This window comes from Peromyscus eremicus, chromosome 1, assembly GCF_949786415.1.
Source record: "Peromyscus eremicus chromosome 1, PerEre_H2_v1, whole genome shotgun sequence".
In the NCBI taxonomy this organism is placed as follows: Eukaryota; Metazoa; Chordata; class Mammalia; order Rodentia; family Cricetidae; genus Peromyscus; species Peromyscus eremicus.
The window spans coordinates 162,013,600-162,037,499 of NC_081416.1; the positions used below are offsets into that span (position 1 = coordinate 162,013,600).

A 23,900-nucleotide genomic window follows, 5' to 3' on the forward strand; every position below is an offset into this window, starting at 1 on the left:
GGACATTACATATTTATCACAGGAAAAATCCAATAGGATGAAGTCTCAATTCTGAGCATTTATGACCCCAATACAAAAGCACCCACATTTGTAAAAGAAACATTACTAATGTTTAGTAATGTTTAAATCTTACCTAAATCACGCATCAAACTTCACACACTAGTAGTGGGAGATTTTTAACACCCCACTCTCACCAATGGACAGGTCTGCCAGACAGAAACTTAACAGAGAAATAAGGGAACTAACAGAGATTATGACTCAAATGGACTTAATAATATCTATAGAACATTCTACCCTAACACAAAAGAATATACCTTCTTCTCAGCACCCTATAGAACCTTCTCTAAAATTGACCATACGCTTGGTCACAAAGCAAATCAAATACAAAAAATTGAAATAACCTCCTGTATTTTGTCAAACCACCATGCCTTAAAGTTAGATTTCAACAACAACAAAAATTACAGAAATCCTACAATCACATGGAAACTCAATAATGCCCAACTGAAGCAACAATGGGTCAAGGAAGAAATAAAGAAAGAAATTAAAGACCTCCTAGAATTCAATGAAAATGAAAGTACAAAATACCCAAACTTATGGGACACTATGAAAGCAGTGCTAAGAGGAAAATTCATAACACTAAATGCCCACATAAATAAGATGGAGAAATTTCACACTAGTGACTTAACAGCACACCTAAAAGCTCTAGAACAAGAAGAAAGTCACCCAGGAGGAATAGATGCCAGGAAATAATCAAATTGAGAGCTGAAATCAATAAAATAGAAACAGAGAACAATACAAAGAATCAATGAAACAAAGAGTTTGTTCTTTGAGAAAATCAACAAGATAGAAAAGCCCTTATCCAAATTAACCAAAAGGCAGAGAAAGAGAGCATCCAAATTAACAAAATCAGAAATGAAAAGGGAGATAAAACAACAGACAATGAGGAAATCCAGAGAATCATCAGGTCATATTTCAAAAACCTTTACTCCACAAAATTGGAAAATCTGAAAGAAATGGACTATTTTCCGGATAGGTACCACATACCAAAGTTAAATCAAGACCAGATAAACTATTTAAACAGACCAATAATCCCTAAGGAAATAGAATCAGTCATTAAAAGTCTCCCAACCAAAAAAAGCCCAGGACCAGATGGTTTTAGCTCAGAATTCTATCAGATTTTCAAAGAAGAGCTAATACCAATACTCTTCAAATTGATCCACACAATAAAAACAGAAGGAACATTACCAAACTCTTTTTATGAGGCTACAATTACCCTCATAATTACAAAACACAAATATGCAACAAAGAAATAGAATTACAGACCAATCTCTCTCATGAACACTGATGCAAAAATACTCAATAAAATACTGGCTAACGGAATCCAAAAACACATCAAAAAATTATCCACCATGACCAAGTAGGCTTCATCCCAGGGATGCAAGGATGGTTCAACATAAGAAAATCTGTCAATGTAATACACCATATAGACAAACTGAAAGGGAAAAAAACACATGATCATCTCATTAGATGCTGAAAAAGTGTTTGGCAAAATCCAACATCCCTTCATGATAAAGGTCCTACAGAGATCAGGAATACAAGGAACATACCTAAACATAATAAAGGCAATTTACAGCAAGCTGACAGCCAACATCAAATTAAATGGAGAGAAACTCAAAGCAATTCCACTAAAATCAGGAACAAGACAAGAATGTCCATTCTCCCCATATTTATTCAATATAGCACTTGAAGTTCTAGCTAGAGCGATAAGACAACAAAAGGAGATCAAAAGGACAGAAACTGGAAAGGAAGAAGTCAAACTCTCACTATTTACAGACAATATGTTAGTATACATTAGTGATCCCAAAAATTCTATTAGAGAACTCCTACAGCTGATAAACTCCTTTAGTAATGTGGCAGGATATAAGATTAACTCAAAAAAATCAGTAGCCCTCCTATATACAAATAATAAATGAGCTGAGAAAGAAATCAGAGAAACATCACTCTTTACAACAGCCACAAATAATATAAAATACCTTGGGGTAACACTAACTTAACAAGTGAAGGACCTGTATGATAAGAACTTTAAGTCTCTAAAGAAATTGAAGAAGATATCAGAAAATAGATCTCTCATGCTCATCGATAGGTAGGGTTAACATAGTAAAAATGGCAATCTTACCAAAAGCAATCTACAGATTCAATGCAATCCCCATCAAAATCCCAACACAATTCTTCATAGACCTCGAAAAAACAATACTCAACTTCATTTGGAAAAACAAAAAACCCAGGATAGCTAAAAGAATCCTGTACAATAAAGCAACCTCTGGAGGCATCACCATCCCTGACTTCAAGCTCTACTATAGAGCAACAGTAATAAAAACAGCTTGGTATTGGCATAAAAACCGACATGTGGACCAAAGGAATAGAATTGAAGACCCTGACATTAATCCGCACACCTATGAACACTTGATTTTTGACAAAGAAGCTGAAACTGTACAAAGGAAAAAAGAAGGCATCTTCAACAAATGGTGCTAGCATAACTGGATGTCAACATGCAGAAGATTGCAAATGGATCCATATCTGTTGCCATGCACAAATCTCAAGTCTAAGTGGATCAAAGACCTCAACATAAATCCAGTTATACTGAACTTGATAGAAGAGAAAGTAGGAAGTAGTCTTGAATGCATTGGCACAGGAGACTACTTCCTAAATATAACACCAGTAGCATAGACACTAAGAGCAACAATGAATAAATGGGACCTCTTGAAACTGACAAGCTTTTGTAGGGCAAACAACACCGTCAATAAAACAAGACAAAAGAACAGCCTATAGAATAGGAAAAGATCTTAACCAACCCCATATCTGACAGAGGGCTGGTCTCCAAAATATATAAAGAACTCAACAAACTAGACATCAAAATACCAAACAAACCAATTAAACAATAGGCTAAAGAGCTAAACAGAGAATTCTCAATAGAAGAATCTCAAATAGCTGAAAGACATTTAAAAAAGTGCTCAACATCCTTAGTCATCAGGGAAATGCAAATCAAAATGACCCTGAGATACCATCTTACACCTGTCAGAATGATGAAGATCAAAAACACTGAAGATAGCTTCTGTTGGCGAGGATGCAGAGCAAGGGAAACACTCCTCCACTGTTGGTAGGAGTGCAAACTTGTATAGCCATTTTGGAAATCAGTATGGCGATTTCTCAGAAAACTGGGAATCAATCTACCTCAAGATCCTCTTGGGCATACACCCAAGGAATGCTCAATCATACCACGAGGACATATTCTCAATTATGTTCATAGCAGCATTATTCATAATAGCCAGAACCTGGAAACAACCTAGATGCCCCTCAATGGATAAAGAAAATGTGTCACATATATACAATGGAGTACCACTCAGCAGTAAAAAACAATGATATCATGAAATTTGCAAGCAAATGGATGGAACTAGAAAAATATCCTAAGTGACGTAACCTAGACTCAGAAGGACAAACATTGTATGTATTCACTTTTTTTTTTTTTTTTTTTTTTTTGAGACAGGGTTTCTCTGTGTAGCTTTGCACCTTTCCTCCATAGACCAGGCTGGCCTCGAACTCACAGAGATCTGCCTGTCTCTGCTTCTCGAGTGCTGGAATTAAAGGCTTGGGCTACCACCGCCCGGAGTATGTACTCACTCTTAATTGAATACTAGATGTAAAGCAAAGGATAACCAGACTATAACCCACAGCTACAGAGAAGCTGGCGAACAAGGAGGACCCTAAGGCGGATGCATAGATCGCCCAGTGAAGGAGAAATAGATGAGATCTACATGAGCAAACTGGGGGTGAGGAGGGGTAATGGAGGGCAAGGGATAGGGGATAAGAACATAAGGGAATGGGAGGTTCGAGCTGGAACAGGGACAGAGTTGGAGAGCAAGGAAAGAAATACCATGATAAATGAAGAAGACATCATGGGAACAGGGAGAAACAGGGTGCTAGGGAAGTTTCCACAAATCCATAAGGATAACCCCACCTTAGACTACTAGCAATAGTTGAGAGGCTGCCTGAACTGGCCTACTCCAGTAATCAGATTAGTGAATACCCTGTCATCATAGAGCCTTCATCCAATAACTGATGGAAGCAGATGCAGAGATTCATGGCCGGGTGCCAGGCCAAGCTCCAGGAGTCCAATCGATGAGAGGAGGGATTCTATGAGCAAGGGACATCGAGATCATGACAGGAAAACAAGATCATGATGGGAAAATGTACAGAGATGGCCAGCCAAACTAGTGGAAACGCATGAACTGTGGACCCCCCCCCCCATGGGACTGGACTAGGCCCTTTGGATAGGTGAGACAGTTAAAGTTTAACTTGAACTGGTTAGGGGGCCCCCAGGTGGTGGGATCAGGATCCATCCCTGGTGCATGAGTGGGCTTTTTGGAGCCCAGGGCTCATGGTAGGACACCTTGTGCAGTCTTGGTGCAGGAAGGAGGGGCTTGGACCTGCCTCAACTGAATGTACCAGGCTCTGCTGACTCCTCATGGGAGACCTTGCCTTGGAGAGGGTGGGAATTGGGGGATGGATAAGAGGGGAAGGCTGGGGAGCAGAAGGATGGAAGAGAGGGGGATCTGTGGTTGGTATGTAAAATAAATAGAAAATTTCTTAGTAAAAAAAAGGAAATATGCTGCAATAAAGGAAAAGTCACTTAGATTGAAAAAAAAAAAAAGTTCATATACCATATGAGTTCAGTAGCCATGATCTGTTGACTCCTGGTATATATCCTGTATGAACATACATGAAGGGAAGATGGCTCAGTGGAGGAAAGCATTTTTCCCCCCGAGACAGGGTTTCTGTATGTAATAGTTCTGGCTGTCCTGGAATTCACTTCATAGACCAGGCTGGCCTAGAACTCACAGAGATCCGCCTGCCTCTGCCACCCAAGTGCTGGGATTAAAGGCATGTGCCATGACCGACTGGGTGAGGGAGGAAAGCATTTGAAATACGAGCCTTAAAACCTAAATTCAAGTGGGGCAGTGGTAGCTCACAACTTTAATCTCAGCACTTGGAAGACAAGGCACGCGGATCTCTGTGAGTTTGAGGCCAGCCTGGTCTACAAAGTGAGTTACGGGACAGCCAGGGCTACACAGAGAAACCCTGTCTCAAAAAAACAAAATCTAAATCTAAATTCAATCCCCAAACTCTACTTTAAAAAGCCAGATACAGCGGTGCACATCTGTATTTAAAGCACTCCTCTGACAAGATGGATGGATGGTGGAAAAAGGGGACTATCTCCTGGAAGCTCACAAAACAGCTAGCCTGAACCATGTAATGCAGTGGTAGAAACCAGACTCTGTAGGAGAAAACGGACTCATGGAAGTTGTCCTCTACCTCTACATATGTGCAAATGGCTCACAAATACCAGCACTCACACTTAAATAACTTTTAAAAATATGAAGTATAGACTCAATGGTTGGTTCCAATATCACCACACATGCTACACATAGAAAGAAAAATCTGAACAGACCAGAGCTAACCACAAAAGAGAAAAGCAACATCAACAATGAATGCCCTAGAACTCATTTATTCAAAGTACATCCATATAATAAAAAAGTATTAATTATTGATGGTGCAAGCTCAAGATAGAGACTGTTAATAAAAATTAAAAAAAAAAAAATAGCTACAGGGCAAGCAAGATGGCTCAATGGGTAACAGTGATGGTCACCAAGCCTGGCAATCCAAGTTCAATCCCCAGGATACACATGGTGTGAGATTACTGATTCTCACCGATTCACTGATCTCCTGACAGCCACATATACCTAGCAGCACGTGTACATAAATATATACAAAATAAATGAATGCACTTTTTAATAATAAACTACCCTCTTCTAGTATGCAGTTAATTCTATAAAATCTCACAAAATTGTGGGAATACATACAAGTCCATACAGGCACTGACCAAATACAGGCACATGTGTACATATGCATACATATATGTGTGTGGGGGAGGTGTATTCCATACACATGTCCACTTATAAAATCACCCTACTATTCTCATGGCTGGTACTTAAGTTTTTAACTAGACTCCCACAACAAATGACTTAATTTCCCATAAACTTTCTAAGTTTGGTAAAATGTATCTTATATCACATTCTACAAAAACATTTCTGAAATTAATCAATGTCAACCTGAAATGAAATTCATCTTTAACAGGTCAAATATAAATATGTGTGCTTATCATTATTAGTTAATTTGTGACTAACTTTCCTCATGCATAATGTTTGTTATGTCTAAACAATCAATATATAACTAGATTTGTTTTCTGTAATATTAATCAGGTGATATGCAATTAGATCACACATAAAATGAACTTCAATTAGATAAAGAAATAAATTTCATTTTGGAATACACTAATAAGCTAGGAACTTATTTCTCAGTAAACCCTGTTATGTAAAACTGCACCTGTAAAAACTGACTGGTATGAGTCATGTAGTATATATGTTGAATTCTGTTAGAACACAAATAGATCATCCCCACCTATGAACTAATGATGGGACTGATCTGTGATGTAGTAATGAATGATTTCCCAATCATGACATTCCAAAAACTTCTCTTCAATGTGAGTTCCTCCATGAGATGCAAAATCCGACCCACACTGTGAGAAACAAAGGTCTCACCCTAGTATGAGACGTGTGATGTCTACATAGATAACCGGCTACTGAAGATTTGTTCACATTCAGAGCACAAACAGGGTCTCTCTCCTGGGTGAATTCATTTGCTCATGCTGTTGGAGTTGGGCATTAGAAGGCAAGACTTTCCCACAGATACTACATTTGGAAGGCTTCTTCACCATGTGAATGTGACAGTATACCCTCGGTTGGTGTATCTGAGTAAACCATGGTCCAGCCTTGACATTCCTAAGGCTTGTCCTCAATGTGAGTTTGTAGATGAGATGTCAAGTCTGACTTCTGTAAGAACACTTTCCCACATCTCTCACAGACAAAAGGTGTTTCCTTCCTGTGAATTAACTTATGTTTAGAAAAAACTGACCTGCTTCTAAAGGTTTTCCCACAGTGAGTACACACATAAGGTCTCTCTCCTGTGTGAATTCGCTCATGCTCTTGGAGTTGGACCTTAGTACAAAAGGCTTTCCAACAGTTGCTGCACTTGTAAGGTCTCTCTCCTGTATGAATGAGAAGATGCACCTTCAGTTCAGATGGAGAACAAAATGATTTCCCACAGAAATTGCACTTGTAAGGCTTCTCAACCAGGTGAATTTTCTCATGTCTACTCAATGTTGACAATTGTTTGAAGGCCTTTCCACACACAGAACACACATACGGCCTCTCTCCTGTGTGAATTCGAGAATGTGCCTTCAGTTGAGATGTTTTACTAAATGATTTCCCACAATCAAGACATTTACAAGGCTTCTCTCCTGTGTGGATTTGATAATGGGATTTCAGTTGGGATGGATAATTAAACAACTTCCCACAGTCAGGGCATTTGTAAGGCTTCTCACCAATATGAAGTTGCTGATGGGGTATCAAAGCAGACTCCTGGAGGCCTGTCTCACATTTCTGAGAGACAAAAGGCTTCTCTTTAGTGTGAATTAACTGATGTTTACGAAAAGATGACCTGCTACTGAAGGCTTTTCCACATTCAGTGCACACAAAGGGTTTCTCTCCTGTGTGGATTCGCTCATGCTCTTGGACTTGTTCCTTAGTAGAGAAGGCTTTTCCACAATGGCTGCATTTATAAGGTCTCTCTCCGGTGTGAACTCGATAGTGTGCCTTCAGTTGGGACATTTTACTGAACAGTTTCCAACATTCACGACATTTGTAAGGCTTGTCTCCCGTGTGATTCTGATAATGCACCTTCAGTTCACATGGAAAATTAAACGATTTCCCACACTCATGGCATTTATAAGGCTTCTCCCCTGTGTGACTATGGCAATGTACCTTCAGTTGGGATGGATAATTAAATGACTTCCCACAGTCACTGCATTTATAAGGCTTCTCCCCAGGGTGAAGTTTTTCATGCCTGTCTAGTATTGATTTCTGATTAAAGGCCTTTCCACACTGAGAACACACATAAGGTTTCTCCCCTGTGTGAATCCGTTGATGCACCTTGAGTTTGGCTGTTTTACTGAATGACTTTCCACACTCACGGCATTCATAAGGCTTCTCACCAGTGTGACTTTGATGATGCACCTTCAGTTGAGACGGAAACTTAAAGGATTTTCCACAGTCATTGCATTTGTAAGGCTTCTCTCCATTGTGACTTTGTTTATGGGATGTCAACTCTGACTTACGTAAGAAGGCCTTCCCACATTTGTCACAGATAAAAGGCGTGTGATTCTTGTGAATCAATTCATGTTCATAGAAAGCTGACCTATCTCTGAAGGCTTTTCCACACAGTGTACACACATATGGTTTCTCTTCTGTATGAATTTGCTCATGCTCTTGGAGTGCAGCCTCAGTACAAAAGGATTTCTCACAACTGCTGCATTTGTAAAGCTCCCCTCCAGTGTGACCTAGATGATCCACCTTCAGCTGAAATGGATAATTTGATGAATCCGACACATAAAGGAAGGCCTTCCCACCATTGTAAGAAACAATAGGTCTGTCCAGAGAGAGAGTGATCCCAGGTTTGTGCACAGATATGGCATAAAATACCTCCCCACACTGAGAACCTGGGTCTGCTTTCTCCTGAGAATGGTTTTCATGTATCGATGGTTGTTTATGGCTGAGAACATCTCCATTCTCAGTACTTCTGCATGATTCTTCTCCTCCACGAGTAACCACACAGTTAGCATTACAAGAGCCTTGTATCAGGAGCTGACTGGATGCAACAATGTTAATAAGCTGTTCTGTGACACTGCTTTCATTCCGACCATTTGCTCCTAGGTTTAGCTCCAAACATTTTGGAAGTAAGCAATATCGTGGAAGATTCTCTTGTGTAGAAATGAGGTAGGATCCCAAAGGAATAATTTCCCCAGGATTTTGATATTTATGACCACTACTTGTACTCAGAGTTTTCTTGAGGAGAGTACCAGGAGGCAAGGGTAGAAACTGGTTTTGTTTATCTCTCTTAGCAATATCAGCATCCTGCTGTAGTTCTTGTAAAGGGGAACACCATGAACCATCTCTTGTGACTTCACTTGCCATATCACTATGAACTGAAGCTTTCTCAGATACTGTCTGTGGTAAGGTGTCAATTCCTGATTTTTCTAAAAACAGAAACAGATGAAATAATAAACAGAGTGACTAAGATGAAAAATGAATCATACAGAGGGATTAAGACTGAACATAAATGCCTAAATCAGGTACTAATGATGCTGATGATGATAACAATTAGTAGAAACAAGCTAATCAATAACTGTATACAGTGGGGGTCACCTACACAGCAGACAATAATATAATTATGACAACAATGGATCAGATAATGAGGCATAGAAACTAGTCAACTGTATTTTTAAGATGGAAATATATAAACATGATAAGAACATCAGAAAGTTTCTGAATCCTATATAATAGAAATAAACTGCATGTTTGCATCAAAATGTTTTGTATCAAAAAGCAAAATAGCAACATTTGTTGCAATAAAATCTATGAGTAGCATTGATTGATCACGTGTCTTAAGTGGAATCCATAATTCACACGAGGAAAACTTAACCTAAGTAAGAAAGACACAGACATGGCGGCACAGGCCTTTAATCCCAGCACTCAGGCGGCAGAGGCAGGTGGATCTCTGTGAGTACAAGACAGCCTGATCTACAAAGTGAGTTCCAGGACAGCCAGGGCTACATAGAGACCTGCTTGAAAAATAACAATAATAATTGCCGGGCGGTGGTGGTGCACGCCTTTAATCCCAGCACTCAGGAGGCAGAGGCAGGCGGATCTCTGTGAGTTCGAGGCCAGCCTGGGCTACCAAGTGAGTTCCAGGAAAGGCGCAAAGCTACACAGAGAAACCTTGTCTCGAAAAAACCAAAAAAAAAAAAAAGAAAAGAAAAGAAAAATAACAATAATAACCAAAAAATAAATAAAATACCACAGAAATAAACAACAAAAGAAGGAGATGGACTATACTGATGGCAATGGGGTTAAGAAAATAACTTGTGCATTCAAAAAGAAAATGGGTAGGGATTCCAAAATAGTAAAATAAATTATAGCACCAAGAGAAAATAGTTCAGAAGCCCAGAAGAGAAAAGGTGATTAACCAGACAAAAAAGACTTTCTGACTTGAATGAGGTAGATCCCAATTTCTGATCTCCCAAAATGAAGGAAGGGAACCATCTTACAGGAATGTTCTCATATATCTAAACAAGGCAGGAGAGACTAAAAGGTCAGGAATTAAGAAATTCATCATAATACAACAATGAGAACTGCATATTCAGAATGAACAGAGCCTTTCAGGCAAACCTATCACAGAATGAGAAGAGGAACATACAAAACACTAAACCTAAGGCACCACAACTAAGGGAAAAAGATGAACCAGCAAAGGAAAGAAAAATCAGTTAATTCAGAGATCAACAGGAAAAGCAAAAACAGACACAATATAAACAATAATAAGAACCCAAAAGACAATATACTAATTTAGAAGTCAGTTGTTAGAACATATAAATTGCAACCAATTCTTTCTCTATTACTTGGGCAATATATTAACCAACTTGGCCAATGTCAGATGTTTATAAACAAGATGTGCAAATAAAAATTCTTGTGCATTTACACATCAGAGTATAACTGGTCATCATTATTAGAAAATGGCTGAGTTAGCCCACTTAGGTTCATTCATATCCATGGTTAGACAAGCTTGTCCCACAGACTCACCTTTCAGAAAGTCTCACATTGCCTCACATCAATAATAAATGGATTGCAGAATTAACCATAAAACTCCAAGGAGAAAGAAATCTAAAGGTGACCACCCCAGGAGACTTGGTGAAACAAACTGACAATGGCCTTGTGAAATCTACCCCGACCTGGGAAGCAGTGGCTCACCTTGACAGTGCTGGCCTGGAAGTTCAGCCTTTCCTGCTTGTGCCTCCTTTCCTTTTTCCATCCTAAAGATGACTCCGGGGCTGGGAATGGGATACCCTGTTAATCAGAAAGATTGGATTTGGGGTAGTTTCTTGTCTCAGAGATGATCCAGTGAAGTTCTGCACTGCCTCATTAGTAAAACCAAGTCAACATTTTCTATTTTGTATAATTAATACTTGTAGGTACACAAAAGAAATGAAGCATCGGGGCAAATGAAGCAAGCACACATACATATACAGAGACTGGGGGGGGGGGGGGACACCTTCTGATACCCCAGCATGCTTTGTAAAGGGAAGGAAGGAAACCCTCAATGGAGCCCATCCTGGACTCCCAGGCCAGCTGTGCTCACCCACTGCCAAGAGGTGGCTGTAGATCTCCAGCATCACGTCCTGGTACAGGCGTCTCTGAGCAGAGTTCAGCTGCTGCCACTCCTCCTGGCTGAAGTTCACGGTCACATCCTCAAAGGACATCCACCTCTGTAATAATGAACCACAGTTCACTGTGAATGACTCATCACTCGAAAATGGAAAAGTTATACATAAGGTTAGGTTTTTAACGACGTTTCACTGCATTTCCCACAAAATATCTACTTTCTATTAATTTAGGGGGATAGAAAACACTTATAAAGCCATCGATCCTGCCATCCATCACACACAATCACATTTTTTTAAGTATGTTAGAAAAGGATTCTTTTTAATACTCTAAGAAAAGTACACAGCACAACATTGATTAAGCAACAATATTCCAGCTTACAGTTATGCTGGATACACTGGATTCAACATTATGAAATAGGCATTTAAAAGCTACTTTGCTAAAAGTATTAGTTCCTTGCTTGGGAATTAAATCCCAGATAAAAGCCTGGCATCTCTGACTTCATTCTGTGTCTATCTCCTTGACTTTGGGTCACCTACTTGCCTCTGCATATTAGTACATATTACTCAAGGAGTGCCCATCTAAACTATCCCAACTCCCTTCAAAGACGAAAGTACAAAGATTGGTCATTGTCCTTGTCCTTAATTTTTCCTCTTGAAGCTGTACCCTGAAGCAGAAGTAATCACCCCACAAGAACTTCCTTTTTGCAATAGGGACTTCTTAGTTATATTTGTGGCTGCTTACTGATTAGCTATGAAAACAAAGCCCCCCAGCACCTGGTCCCTAATACAAAAATCAACATATTCTCTTTCTTCCTCTTCCTCTCTTCAAACAGAGCCTCATTCTGTGGCCTGACTGGCCTTGAACTCACTGGCCCAGAACTTGCTATGTTAATCCAGATGGCCGAACACTGCAGTTATCCTCCTGCCTCTGTGTAATATTTTCTCAAGGTGTTTCTATTAAGTATTTTGTCCAGGTGAGGAGAAAAGTAAGAAATACACCTGCATTTTATCTTATTGGCACTTCTTTCTCTGTATTTCTTTCTCTGTGGTGGTATTGTGTTCCCCAAAATATTGTGCATGCTAACAAACTTATCTGGGGTCAGAGAACAGGACAGCCACAATATTAAACATAGAAGATAGGCAATGGTAGCACACACCTTTAATCCTAGCATTCCAGAGGCAGAGATCTACCTGGATCTCTGTGAGTTCAAGGCCACATTGGAAACAGCCAGGCATGGTGACACACGCCTTTAATCCCAAGAAGTGAGCCTTTAATCCCAGGAAGTTATGGCAGAAAGAGAAAGGTATATAATGCATGAAGACCAGGAACTAGAAGCATTTGGCTGGTTAAGCATTTGGCTGGTTAAGCATTTGGCTGGTTAAGCTTTCAGGATTTCGAGCAGCAGTTCAGCTGAGACTCATTCTGGATGAGGACTCAGAGGCATCCAGTCTAAGGAAACAGGATCAGCTGAGGAACCGTGAGGTAGCTGTGGCTTGTTCTGCTTCTCTGATCTTCCAGCATTCACCTCAATACCTGGCTCCAGGTTTGATTTTATTAATAAGACCTTCTAAGATTCATGCTACACTTCCTAAAACTCTTAATACCACCTAGGAAAAGAATCCACACACAAAAATATTTTAATACACCAACTATAGACACATAGATTACATCATTTGAACAGGTAATTTAAAAAAAAACACCAACTCTTACATATAGCTACTGCTAATAAATGTAAACTTGACTCCCTCTTCCGAAGCTCCCACAAGTTTTAGGTGTCTCTATGGCCCTTGGCTTCAGTTTATATGAATACCTCTTGAAACCAGTTCTACAAGTCAACTCAGGATCCTTGGTCCACCTGAGTAGAGCTTGTGATGGTCACTGTTAATTGTTAATTTAATTAATGTGAGAAAACCTGTCTTAATAATAGACAAGAACATTCTCTGGGCATGAGATATTGGACTATATAAGATGGGGGTAAATGGAATTAGAGATGTGACTTAGCAGATTAGAACACTTGCTGCTCCTGCAGAGTTCCTGGGTTCAATTCCCAGCACCTACATGGTGGCTCACAATCAGCTATAACTCCGGTGCCAGAGGATCTGATGCTCTTTTCTAGTCTCCAAAAGCACCAGGCACACACACACACACACTGTACACACACATGCAAGCAAAACATTCATCATACATATAAAATTTAATAATCCCATGATACACTCTTCAAATTACACAGCCCACAATGTTGCTCTGAGTCTCCCTTGGCCAATGACAGCTACGTGCCATATGTCACCATCATACTAGACTTCACACGTTCAGATTTAAATACCAGCTTACCAGAAATATAAGGATAGGAGTTCATGTTAAATGACAGCATCAAAAAGCAACTTAGCCAAATCTAGAATCTGTCACAATCTAAAGGATAACCCAAAGTTCTTCAAGAAATGATTAACATAGGGGGAGAAAAATTAACAGATTAAAAGAGACTAAAATACTTTTTAGTTAGGCTGGATATGTGGACACTGGCTGGACCTTGAGAGGAAGACTCTACATATGGAAGCACCGACCAGGAACAGATGATGTTAAGGAGGATTTATGGTTATGTAAAAAGGTTACCATCTCAGAGATAAAGGCCAACACACAGAGAAAAGCATAGGCTCTGATATTTGGGTTACAAATAACCTAGCAATGGAAAAGGGGATGAAACAGGATGGGACCTATGCTGACAATTACTCAAAGAAGGGATTTGAGATACAATTTTTTTGTGGGGGGTGGTTTCGAGACAGGGTTTCTCTGTGTAGTTTTGGTGCCTGTCCTGAATCTTGTTCTGTAGACCAGGCTGACCTCGAACTCACAGAGATCCGCCTGGATCTGCCTCCCAAGTGCTGGGATTAAAGGCGTGCGCCACCTCCACCCGGCTAGAGATACAATTTATTCTACTTTTACTTATGTCTGAAAATCTTAATAATACACCACTGACAACCTGCAGGCTCCCACATGTGTAAGTGGGCACATGGCTATTTCCTTCTGGAACTGCAAGTACTTTTGATAGATCTTCTCCCAGGCTGACACCAGCCACACTGGCACACAGCAAAGCAGTGCCACTCCCCTATCATGCTTCCATGTGAAAAGTATTTTGTATTAAAATTCTTTACATGGACATGTCACACATATAACTGTAACTATAATGGAGAATTCCAGAAGTAGTCCATTGAAATGTCTAATAGAGAAAATGTCAATTGATTATATTACTTTGGAGCATTCAACAATTTATTAAAAATTGTTCCTCCTATGGAGAGAATGCCTGCACAGCCAGGCTTAGCGACACACACTTTTAACTTCAGCACTGCTAAGGCAGTTGGCAGGTGGATCTCCGAGAGTTTGAAGCCAGCCAGGTCTACATAATAAGTTTCAGGACAGCCAGGGCAACATTAGAGAAACCCTGTCTCAAAACCAAAACAAGCCTCCCAGAATGTATGCATCCCCAAAATTCACATCTACCTTGGATAGATAATCAATTCATGAGACTAGAGCCTTCATAAATGGGACTTTAAGAATATATGACAACATACTGAGACGATGAACATGAGCAACTAGGCAGCAGAGCCGCACCAGATAACCAATCTGCTAGGACTTTGAAGTCTTAATAATTGCGAAAAGCATGGGGAGACCTTGACTCAAACAAAACAAAACAGAGTTCAGGGCCGAGCTCAGTTACATAGCTAGTTCAAGACCACTTTGGACAACTAGGACCCTTTCTTAAAAAAAAAAAAAAAAAAAAAAAAAGTTTAGCAAAAAGGAAAAAAATTAATATTTAACAGTATTAAAAATTCAGACCGGGCGGTGGTGGCGCACGCCTTTAATCCCAGCACTCGGGAGGCAGAGCCAGGCGGATCTTTGTGAGTTTGAGGCCAGCCTGGTCTACAGAGTGGGTCCCAGGAAAGGCGCAAAGGTACACAGAGAAACCCTGTCTCGAAAAACAAAAAAAAAGATTAAAAAAAAAAAATTCAGAAGGAACTAAAACATAACTACAAGAACAAAAATGAACAGCAAAATAATGTAAACAATAAAAATATAAGTGAAAAAAGATACCTGAAACATAAAGGAAAATCAGAAGCAAAGTTCCTTAAAAATACCAAAACATAAGCAAACAGCAACAAAAAACAAAGAAAGAAAAGAAGCCAGGTGTGACGGTATATGCTTGCAATTCCAGAGCTTAGAAGGCGGAGGCAGGAGGATCAGGAGTTCAATCAAGTGTTGACTACCCAGGGAGTTTGAGGCTAGTCTGGGTTACGGAAGACCCTATCAAGAAACACAGCCGACGGGGAGTAAGCAAGAGAAAGAACAATGACCAAGTAAGTAAATGGACACCACTATGCAATCTCAGCCACGTATTTATAGACATATAAATTAAATTATCCACAAACCAACGCCCTGCTTCCAGTGAGCTGCTTGCCAATGATCAATACAAGTACTGACCCTGCACAGCTCTACCTTGCTGCATTTACCCCAAACAGTAGAAATGTTGGGTGTCAGACAATGCGCAGTTCACAAAAGTCTGCAGTTTTCCAAACTGGCTTGACTTATTGATGCTCTCCGCAGTGGCACCAACAGTGTTCCCTCAGCTTCCTTGGGACACAAGCACATCTACACTTTGTATTTTTGGTGTGGCTAATTTTAGACCTTCCAGGGGAGGGAGCCACGGCAATTACACACGCATTTCCCACTCAACTGAGAAGCTTAGCTTTTCCCACTTCCTTTACTACACAAGCAAGTCTCTGGCTCACGCAGTTTTCTGTGGAAAACGCTTTTAAAAGAAGTTAGTCCAGGCGCTTGGGAGATAGAGGTAGTCGGATTTCTGTAAATTCAAGGCCAGCCTGGGCTACAGAGCAAGTCCCAGCCCAGCAAGAGTTACTGAGACCTTGTCTCAAAAGGAGAAACTTATGTCGATCTGTGCCTTGTCTCTCCATGAGGAGGGAACGAACGTACACTGAGGAGAGGACAGGGCTTTGAGACTGGACAGTGAGTGACTGGGGAAGGGGCACGACGTGACTAAGGATCATGCTGATGAGACCCAGACAATAGAGGAATGATAAAGTAAAACAACACAGAAAGCTTCATTTTTCAAACTCATCAGTCCATCCGGAAAAGCCACATTTCAAAATATCACAAATTGCAAGAACAGGACTACATGCCATTAATCAAACAATAAAAGGTTCTTAAAATTCCACTTTTTTAAAAGATGATTTTTTTTTTTTTTTGTGTGTGTGTGTGTGTATGCAGGCTTATGTACCTGTGTGTGCAGAGGCCAGAAAAGGCCATTGGATGCCCCGGAACCAGAGTTTCAGACAGTTGTGAGCTGTCTAGGAACCGAACCTGGTTCCTCTGCTAGAGCAGTCAACGTTCTTAGCTGCTGAGTCATTTCTCCAGCAACCTAAAATTCCTTTCCAAAAGAACAGCAACTGAGCTGAAAGGTGGCTCAGCAGATAAAGGCATCTCCATCCAGACTGACATGGAGATTTGGTCCCCAGGACCCACAGTGTAGAGAGAACTGATTCCCACAAGTTGTCCTCTGACATCTACATTTTGTGACACATGCACATACAAAGAAATCAGGTAATTAAAAATTAACAAAAGAATGAAGGAGGCAGCACATCAAAAATAAACAGTACTGAGAGACAGCTGTCTTGCAAAGGACCCAGGGTCAGTTCCCAGCATCCCAATGGTGGTTCACAACTGTCTGTAACTCCAGTTCCAGTGGATTCTACATCCTCTCTGGCCATCTCAGGCACCTGCTTGCACACGGTGTACATGTGCAAACTCATGCAGGCACAAACACATAAATAAATATTTTTTAAAAGCTTTAAATAGCCAAGTACGGTAGAACACACCCTTAATGTCAGCATGTGGAAGGGAGAAGTAGGCAAATTACTGCGAGTTTGAGGCCAGCCTGATCTACATAGCAAATCCAGGGCAGCCAGGGCTACATAGTGAGAACTTTGTCTCAAAACTAAATAAATAAACGTTAGGTCTCAAAGAAACCTGGGACAGAAGGCTAAGAGAGTTGTAAACTAGTAGTAAATGCTAGTTCTCCCAGCATTCCTCAGCACCTGTGGCTCCACGAAGCACTTCACACTCTGCCCCTTACTCTAAACCTCTCCCTCCCAGGGCTGGACTTCCGATTCCCTCCCCACAGCCAGAGCCCTACATAACCCCACCATTTTGGCTCTGCAGCTCTCTTGGCCTCTTTGCCCTGGCCGTCAGTGCCTCTCTTGCTCTTCCCATGGTCTGCTCTAGTCAGCCTGGACTCTCCCCTCTGCCTGCTCTCTCTTTTATCTCTACAACAAAAATCTTCTCCGTACTTTAGGAGCAGTCATGTCTCCCTCCTTTTATTTTATTTTTCATTTAATAAATAACAGTAACAGGGCCTGGAGAGATGGCTCAGTGGGTAAAGGTGCTTGCCTATCAAGCCTGACCACCTGAGTTTCATCCTGGAACCTACATACAGGTAGAAAGAGAGAACTACCACACTATTCACAAAGTGTCTTCTGACCTCCATGCCCACACAAAGGCAATCACATAATCATTAACACATATAGACACCACACACACAAATAATAAAAACTAAATAAAATGTTTTAAAATGGAAAACTAGTTGGACATGGTGACACACACCTTAATCCCAGCACTTGGGAGGTAGAGGAAGGTAAACCTCTATGAATTCAAGGCTAAGCTGGACTACATAGTGAGTTCCAGCCCAGCCAGGGATATACAGTGAGACCTTGTCTCAAATATATAACATGTGGATAGTGGGAAAAACATATTTGAGATAGGAATAAGCAACAGAAGGTTTTAGCAAGAGCAAAGAGATTTCCAGCGACAGGTAAACTCAGCCATAGATAAATGCAATAAAAAGCGAAACAGCATTTCTATGACATGTTCAAATACATGCACACAAACTCTTACAGATTCCTCATCTGAACACCGCAATCTGTGGTGTTCATTTTGTTTCTCATACACGCACAGCTCAAGAATTTATCCACCATTATCCTCAAATGGCAGTCCCAGGGACAATGTCCTAAACAGAAGGAATTTGTCTGGGTTAACAGAAACCTAAAGGTGGGTCTCTGTTTACTGGAACCATCCTTAATCTTCCCTCAAAGGTCAACTAAGGTCCTGGTCAATTCCTTGTATCAACCCTGCTGACATAAAATCTGTTTGCTTTTTTTCCATACCTCTCCCCCTCCTTCAGTTTGCTCCCTTATAAACCTTTCTACCCATGGAGGAGTCTAGCTTGGTAGTTTCACTGTACCCTTACTTACACACCCATCCCAGGAACTCCTGCAAGGTACACCACAAAAAAATCAGAGCAGCTATGAACTGGAAGAGAAACCACAGGACTTTGGGGACTAAGGGACCTGGACACATGAGAGGAAAAGAATTCTCAGCTGACAGTGTAGGGAGCGAACAGGACAATGCAGAGTATGGAGTACCAAGACAGCAGCCTGGCCATGAAGTCAGAAAATCATCAAAAGTTTCCTCACGGGAAGCCGGAAATGAAACTGGCAGCCAGCCCCTGGAGCACACTGCAAGCCTGAATCCCAGGCTGGCAGCTGCTTCAACATATGAGTTCAGCTGGCTGTGTCATCTGTGCCTCAGTTTCTCTTCTTTAAAATGAGACAACAAACAGCATCAGCTCAGGAGCCTCCTGTGAGAATTAGCACTGTGCCTGGGACACAGGAAGCAGCAAGTGAGTAACTGCTGCTCCTGCTGCTGTCTGTCTGCTACTGGTAATTTCATGAACAGGACATATAAACATTTGGAGAAAACAGTAGCACAATGAATCTCTAACCTATAATGTTACTCATCAGAAAGAAAAACAAACAGCTGTGCACAGACAAAACTGTATGTACAAACAGGCAGCTGGAGCTGCACAGTACACAGCTGCTCAAGTAGCAGGGAAGATGAATCCGCTAAGAATCGCATCCAGCTGGGTACTGCGATTAACAGTCCCGGAGGCTGGAGACTGACCCTTTCCTTCAAGGCCAACTTAAAACCCTACCTTCCCGGTAACACTAGAAGGCAGACCAACACAACTGCCCCTCCTTAGGATTTAAAACACCACACAAAAAGGTGGCAGGGCTTTGCTAAGACCTGTTAAGGGAAAGCTACTTCCTCCTGGTCAAAAGAATGGAATCTCAGCTTTACCTCCAGACCAAGGTGGAAACAGCTCCAAAGATTGGAACTTTACAAACCAATGTCCCCTCCTGGAAGAACTAATCCAACTCCTGGTGACCATCACTTGGGCACCAGGAAAGCAGATTCACCTGAAGAAATGCTAAAGACTGGGAGGAATAATTATGACTCTAATCAGCCTCCTCCCTCAGAAACGTGCTTACAGATCTTCACTGTTAGGCTTGCAGGCTTTTCTGAGCTCTCACACAAGAAACTAACTTTTCCTCCTCTTTTTCAGATCCTGGCCCAAAGCCTACTAAGCATGCTTTCCCTGGTATATTAGGCTTCCTGAGTGTCTCTGAAAACCCCAACCACCCACAGCTGCCTCTTCCTACTGCCACTGCTGGCCTCATTGCCAAAATAGATGGCTAGTTTCTCTCTGCTCTCCTCCATCTCTCTCCTCCCTGCAACTACAGGACTTTCAGGATACCTGCCTTGTTAGCTTGTTCTGTTTTCCCTAAAACTCTAATATAAGTCGTCTTGGGGCTTCCTTCTGAGTCCATTTTAAGATTCTTTTACCCATGAGAGACGAACAACTGACAAAATGGTACCTTCCTTCCCAGATGCACCAATTCTTACAGGGATGGGCATAGCAAGCAACCTTTAAGAACTGAGGATAGCAAGATGTGAAAGAGGAATAAACAAATATAAAAAAGAGAGCTCGAGAGGGAAGAAGAGCTTGTCATTAAAAAAAAAAAAAATAGACGAAACGATATCTATAGTGATATAGGCCTGTAATCCCAGCACTGGAGAAGCTGAGGCAAAAAAGGCGTTGAGTGTGATGGCAGCCTGGACTATACAGAAAGTTCCAGGCCAGCCCCACATACACAGTAAGACCCTATATCCAACGAAAGGGAGGGCAAGGGGGGTGAGGGGTAATAAGTTGATGTGGGATGCACATAGTCCACTCTTAACTAGATTAAAGATCATCTCAGAAATAGGTAACACAGGGTCTGCAGCTTCTTGCGTCTGCCCTTAAGTCCAGAAGAACCAAGTATGAAGTCACTCCTGCTTACCTCACATGACCCATGCTGCACCTCTGCACCCAATGGTTGGATCTTCTGTCGGAAATTCGTATCAGCAGCCATGTCTCCTCTGATCTTCTAGTCTTGATGTTTCTCGGTAGCAAATACAAGTTCCTCAAGAGTCACAGATGCTGAAGCAAGGCTAGCCGTGGTACAGCAGGAAATCCTGAGGCCTGAATGATTTCAGGGGTCCCAGGAGCTCTGAGACACTGAAAATCCCTAAAAGACAATGACCCAACATCAGACCATGAAGTGGTGAGGGCCCACGTGGAAGATCACATGAAGGCTCTGAAGAGGATACATAAAAGCCCTGCTCGTTATTAGTCAGGGTTATAAACCAAACAACAAAAGGAAACAAAAAAAATTTAAAAACCATCAGTTTGGAAGGAAGGACACACTTTCAGCCCTCCCATTTTAAGTAGGAGAAAAACAATGTGCTAACCTAGTTGTTTACAAAAGGAGGACTTATTATAGGGATCCAGAATACCATACCAGAGAGGGCCCACTAGGCCCTCAGCACCTGCCTGGAGGGTAGTAAATACCAACAAAAACTGAGTAAGCTGCCGGCTTAATTTTGATATCATTTCAAACGACCCTTTCAGCTACACATAGTAAGCACCAGTATTCTGTTTAATTTGCTCACAGGTCACTAAATAGAAGAACAGTGGCACAGATTCAAGCTGTTTTGATTCTAAGGAACGCACTGGCCACCATATTCTATGTAGTCTCTTCTGCAGTCAGCATCTAAAAACAGCATCTCTGCTTCCTGTTGCCCAGAGAGCTCAGGATGAGAGCCAATTCTGATTCTAGTCTGAGTTTCTAGATATTTCTCTCTCCACACACAGCCACATCATGAAAAACTCACTCACCCAACCCTCACCCCCCCAGTGCGCGCGCGTGCGCGCGCGCGCACACACACACACACACACACACACACACACACACACACGCACGCACGCACGCACACACACACGTGCGCCCAAAAAAACCTAAGAAAATGCACCAGGACCTCTCCTCACTGAGCACTTCTGGCCTGTTCATGAGCTGTCCCCTCTCCACCAGAATACAGCCACAGACACAGATAAGTTCCAGTAACCTCCAACCAGTGGGGCATGGACTGCCAGGTTACAAACTGCCTCCTAGTCACTGACATGCTCCAGGCACCTTAAATCATTACTGCCCTAGTACCCCCCCCCCCCAAAAATGCTCCCAGGAAGGAATAATATACTGTTTTGTGTGTGTGCACGCGTGTGTGTGTGTGTGTGTGTGTGTGTGTTAGTTTGTTTTTAAGATGGGCTCTATTATGTAGCTCGTAGCTCTGGCTGTCCTGGAACTCACTCGCTCTGTAGACCTAGCTGGCCTCGAACTCACATAGATCCGCCTGCCTCTACCTCCGGAGTGCTGAGATTAAAGGCGTGTGCCACCACCGGTGGAGGGCGAGAATTTGTTTTTAATATTCATGGTCATTTCCTTCAATAATGCTAGCCACCCACAGCGGGAGGAACTGGTAAAGGAGATCCAACAACAGCACACAAAACAAAGGAAATTCCTTACTTTTACAGACCTTAGAGAGAGAGAAGTCTCTTGAGTTCAGCAGCTTAGATACCAGGCAGAACGCAAAGCGTGCCCCCCGCCCAAGACAGACAGACAGGCAGACACAAGAGAAAGGAAGAGGGAGGAAGACGGGACGGAGCGGGGAGAGGCGAACAGAGAGACATCTGTGGTCTGACACTTTCTATTTTGGTACACCTGACGCGTTTGTTTCTCTTCATGCGGTACAACACAGTCAAGCCGTACAGTCACTGGCTATGCAAACACGACCCAACCAGAGTGGCCCTCACAAGCACCCTACACCCGCCCAAGGCTACATCGCTGCCCGAGATGACTTCTACGCCAATCATGGTCTGAGTGGGTCACAAGCCACCTCAAGGTCCTCGTCCTGAAGCTCCAGGACCGGCTCCTGCAGCGCCCACTCCCTGAGTCCTGCCCCGATCGTCCTCACAGGACAGCTTGCCCGGACGACGGAGTGAAACCCCAAAGGAGAGCACACTGGGAAGTGACAAAACACACAGGACGCGGAAGACCCGCGAGAACGCGATGAAAACGAACCGAACGACCCCCACCTTATTTATCCACGGCATCCCCCTGCAGCCGCCTCAGCGGTCAGTCTGCACAAACCAGCGCTCAGCAGCACAGCGTCCTCCCTGCCCCGCAGCCACTCACCTCAGGCTGCACCTCAGAGAGCTCTGCACACCGCACTCCAGGGCCGCGACTTCCGCCCACGAACGCCAAAGAGTCCCGGATGGAAAAGTTCCAAACCACCTCGCGGAACCGCCAGCGAAGTAACACTAGAATGACTAGAACATTTAACCTTTCATGGCCACTTTATTTCCGGTGTCTTTTAGATTTCCGGCAGGATTTGTCCCCGCCCGGTAGGATGATGCGCATGCTCGCTAACACTTTTGAAACCGAGTGCCTGCCAACAGTCATCATGGCGGACCAGGTGGTTCCAGTTTCTTTGGAAACCTCCGTGGCGGTATCCATATGCTCAGGATGTTAAAGGCCACCATCTAGGGACTTCGGTTCCGTAGCGGCGGGAAAGCTGAATACAATGCCATAGAGTGGAAGTTGGACGCTGTCCCATATGGTGTGACAGGCCTGGCAGGAACTATGATATTCTAAAGAGACATTCATGCCCCTTCCTTTGCAGACTATTGAGACAATGGACCCCAGAAATATAAATCTCATGATGGGGGAAGGGATATGCTGAAGCCAGGAGGCATTCAGAGCTAGGACTTACAGATTTCACACAATTCTGTCAACTTGTTAGACCACTTTGCAGGACAGATTGGAGCCAGAGACAATGACAGTGAGGGGGACCACACACTAAGAATGCTTAGTTATGTACTTCTTGCCTTCCATTTAAACCTAATTCTGCAGGGGTGGGGGTGGAGAGGTAGCTCAAAGAACACAAACTGCTAGTGCAGAGGAACCAAGTTCAATTCCAGCACCCACATGTCAGCTCACAACCTTCTGTAACTCCAGTTCCAGGAGAATCTGATGTTCTCTTCTGACCTCCAAAGGCACCAGGCACACAGTGGTGCACAGACATGCATGCCAATAAGGCACCCATACACATAAAAATAAAAATAAAAATCTTTTGGGCAGTAGTGGCCCAAGCTTTTAATCCAGAACTTGGGAGGCAGAGGCAGGTGGATCTCTTGAGTTCTAGGCCAGCCTGGTCTACAGAGCAAGT

General features: G+C 42.3%; 1 protein-coding gene across 2 annotated transcripts; it reads right to left on the reverse strand.

Annotated features, from left to right (window-relative positions):
- Positions 1-5,530: 5,530 nt before the first annotated feature.
- LOC131922964 (zinc finger protein 431-like) lies at positions 5,531-23,043 on the reverse strand. 2 transcript variants are annotated; one of them, XM_059277846.1, is made up of 5 exons: positions 22,868-23,043; positions 20,636-20,863; positions 11,365-11,491; positions 10,977-11,072; positions 5,531-9,208 (listed from the first exon to the last, which is right to left on the reverse strand). In XM_059277846.1, the coding sequence occupies exons 2-5, from the start codon at positions 20,705-20,707 to the stop codon at positions 6,897-6,899; spliced, it is 2,607 nt and encodes an 868-aa protein (XP_059133829.1). In that variant the 5' UTR covers positions 20,708-20,863; positions 22,868-23,043; the 3' UTR covers positions 5,531-6,896. The 2 variants fall into 2 exon arrangements, with proteins under 2 accessions (XP_059133829.1, XP_059133838.1); XM_059277855.1 differs by lacking the exon at positions 22,868-23,043 and adding an exon at positions 22,569-22,696.
- Positions 23,044-23,900: the final 857 nt, after the last annotated feature.

Bases quoted from the DNA above. Each gene is read 5' to 3' on its own strand.
- LOC131922964 (XM_059277846.1), bottom strand. From the start codon at position 20,707: ATGGCTGCTGATACGAATTTCCGACAGAAGATCCAACCATTGGGTGCA. The intron at 11,492-20,635 runs GTAAGCAGGAGT...TCATTATTACAG, and splicing joins TGCAGCATGGGTCATGTGAG to AGGTGGATGTCCTTTGAGGA. The intron at 9,209-10,976 runs GTGAGCCACTGC...TTCTGTTTTTAG, and splicing joins TCCAGGCCAGCACTGTCAAG to AAAAATCAGGAATTGACACC.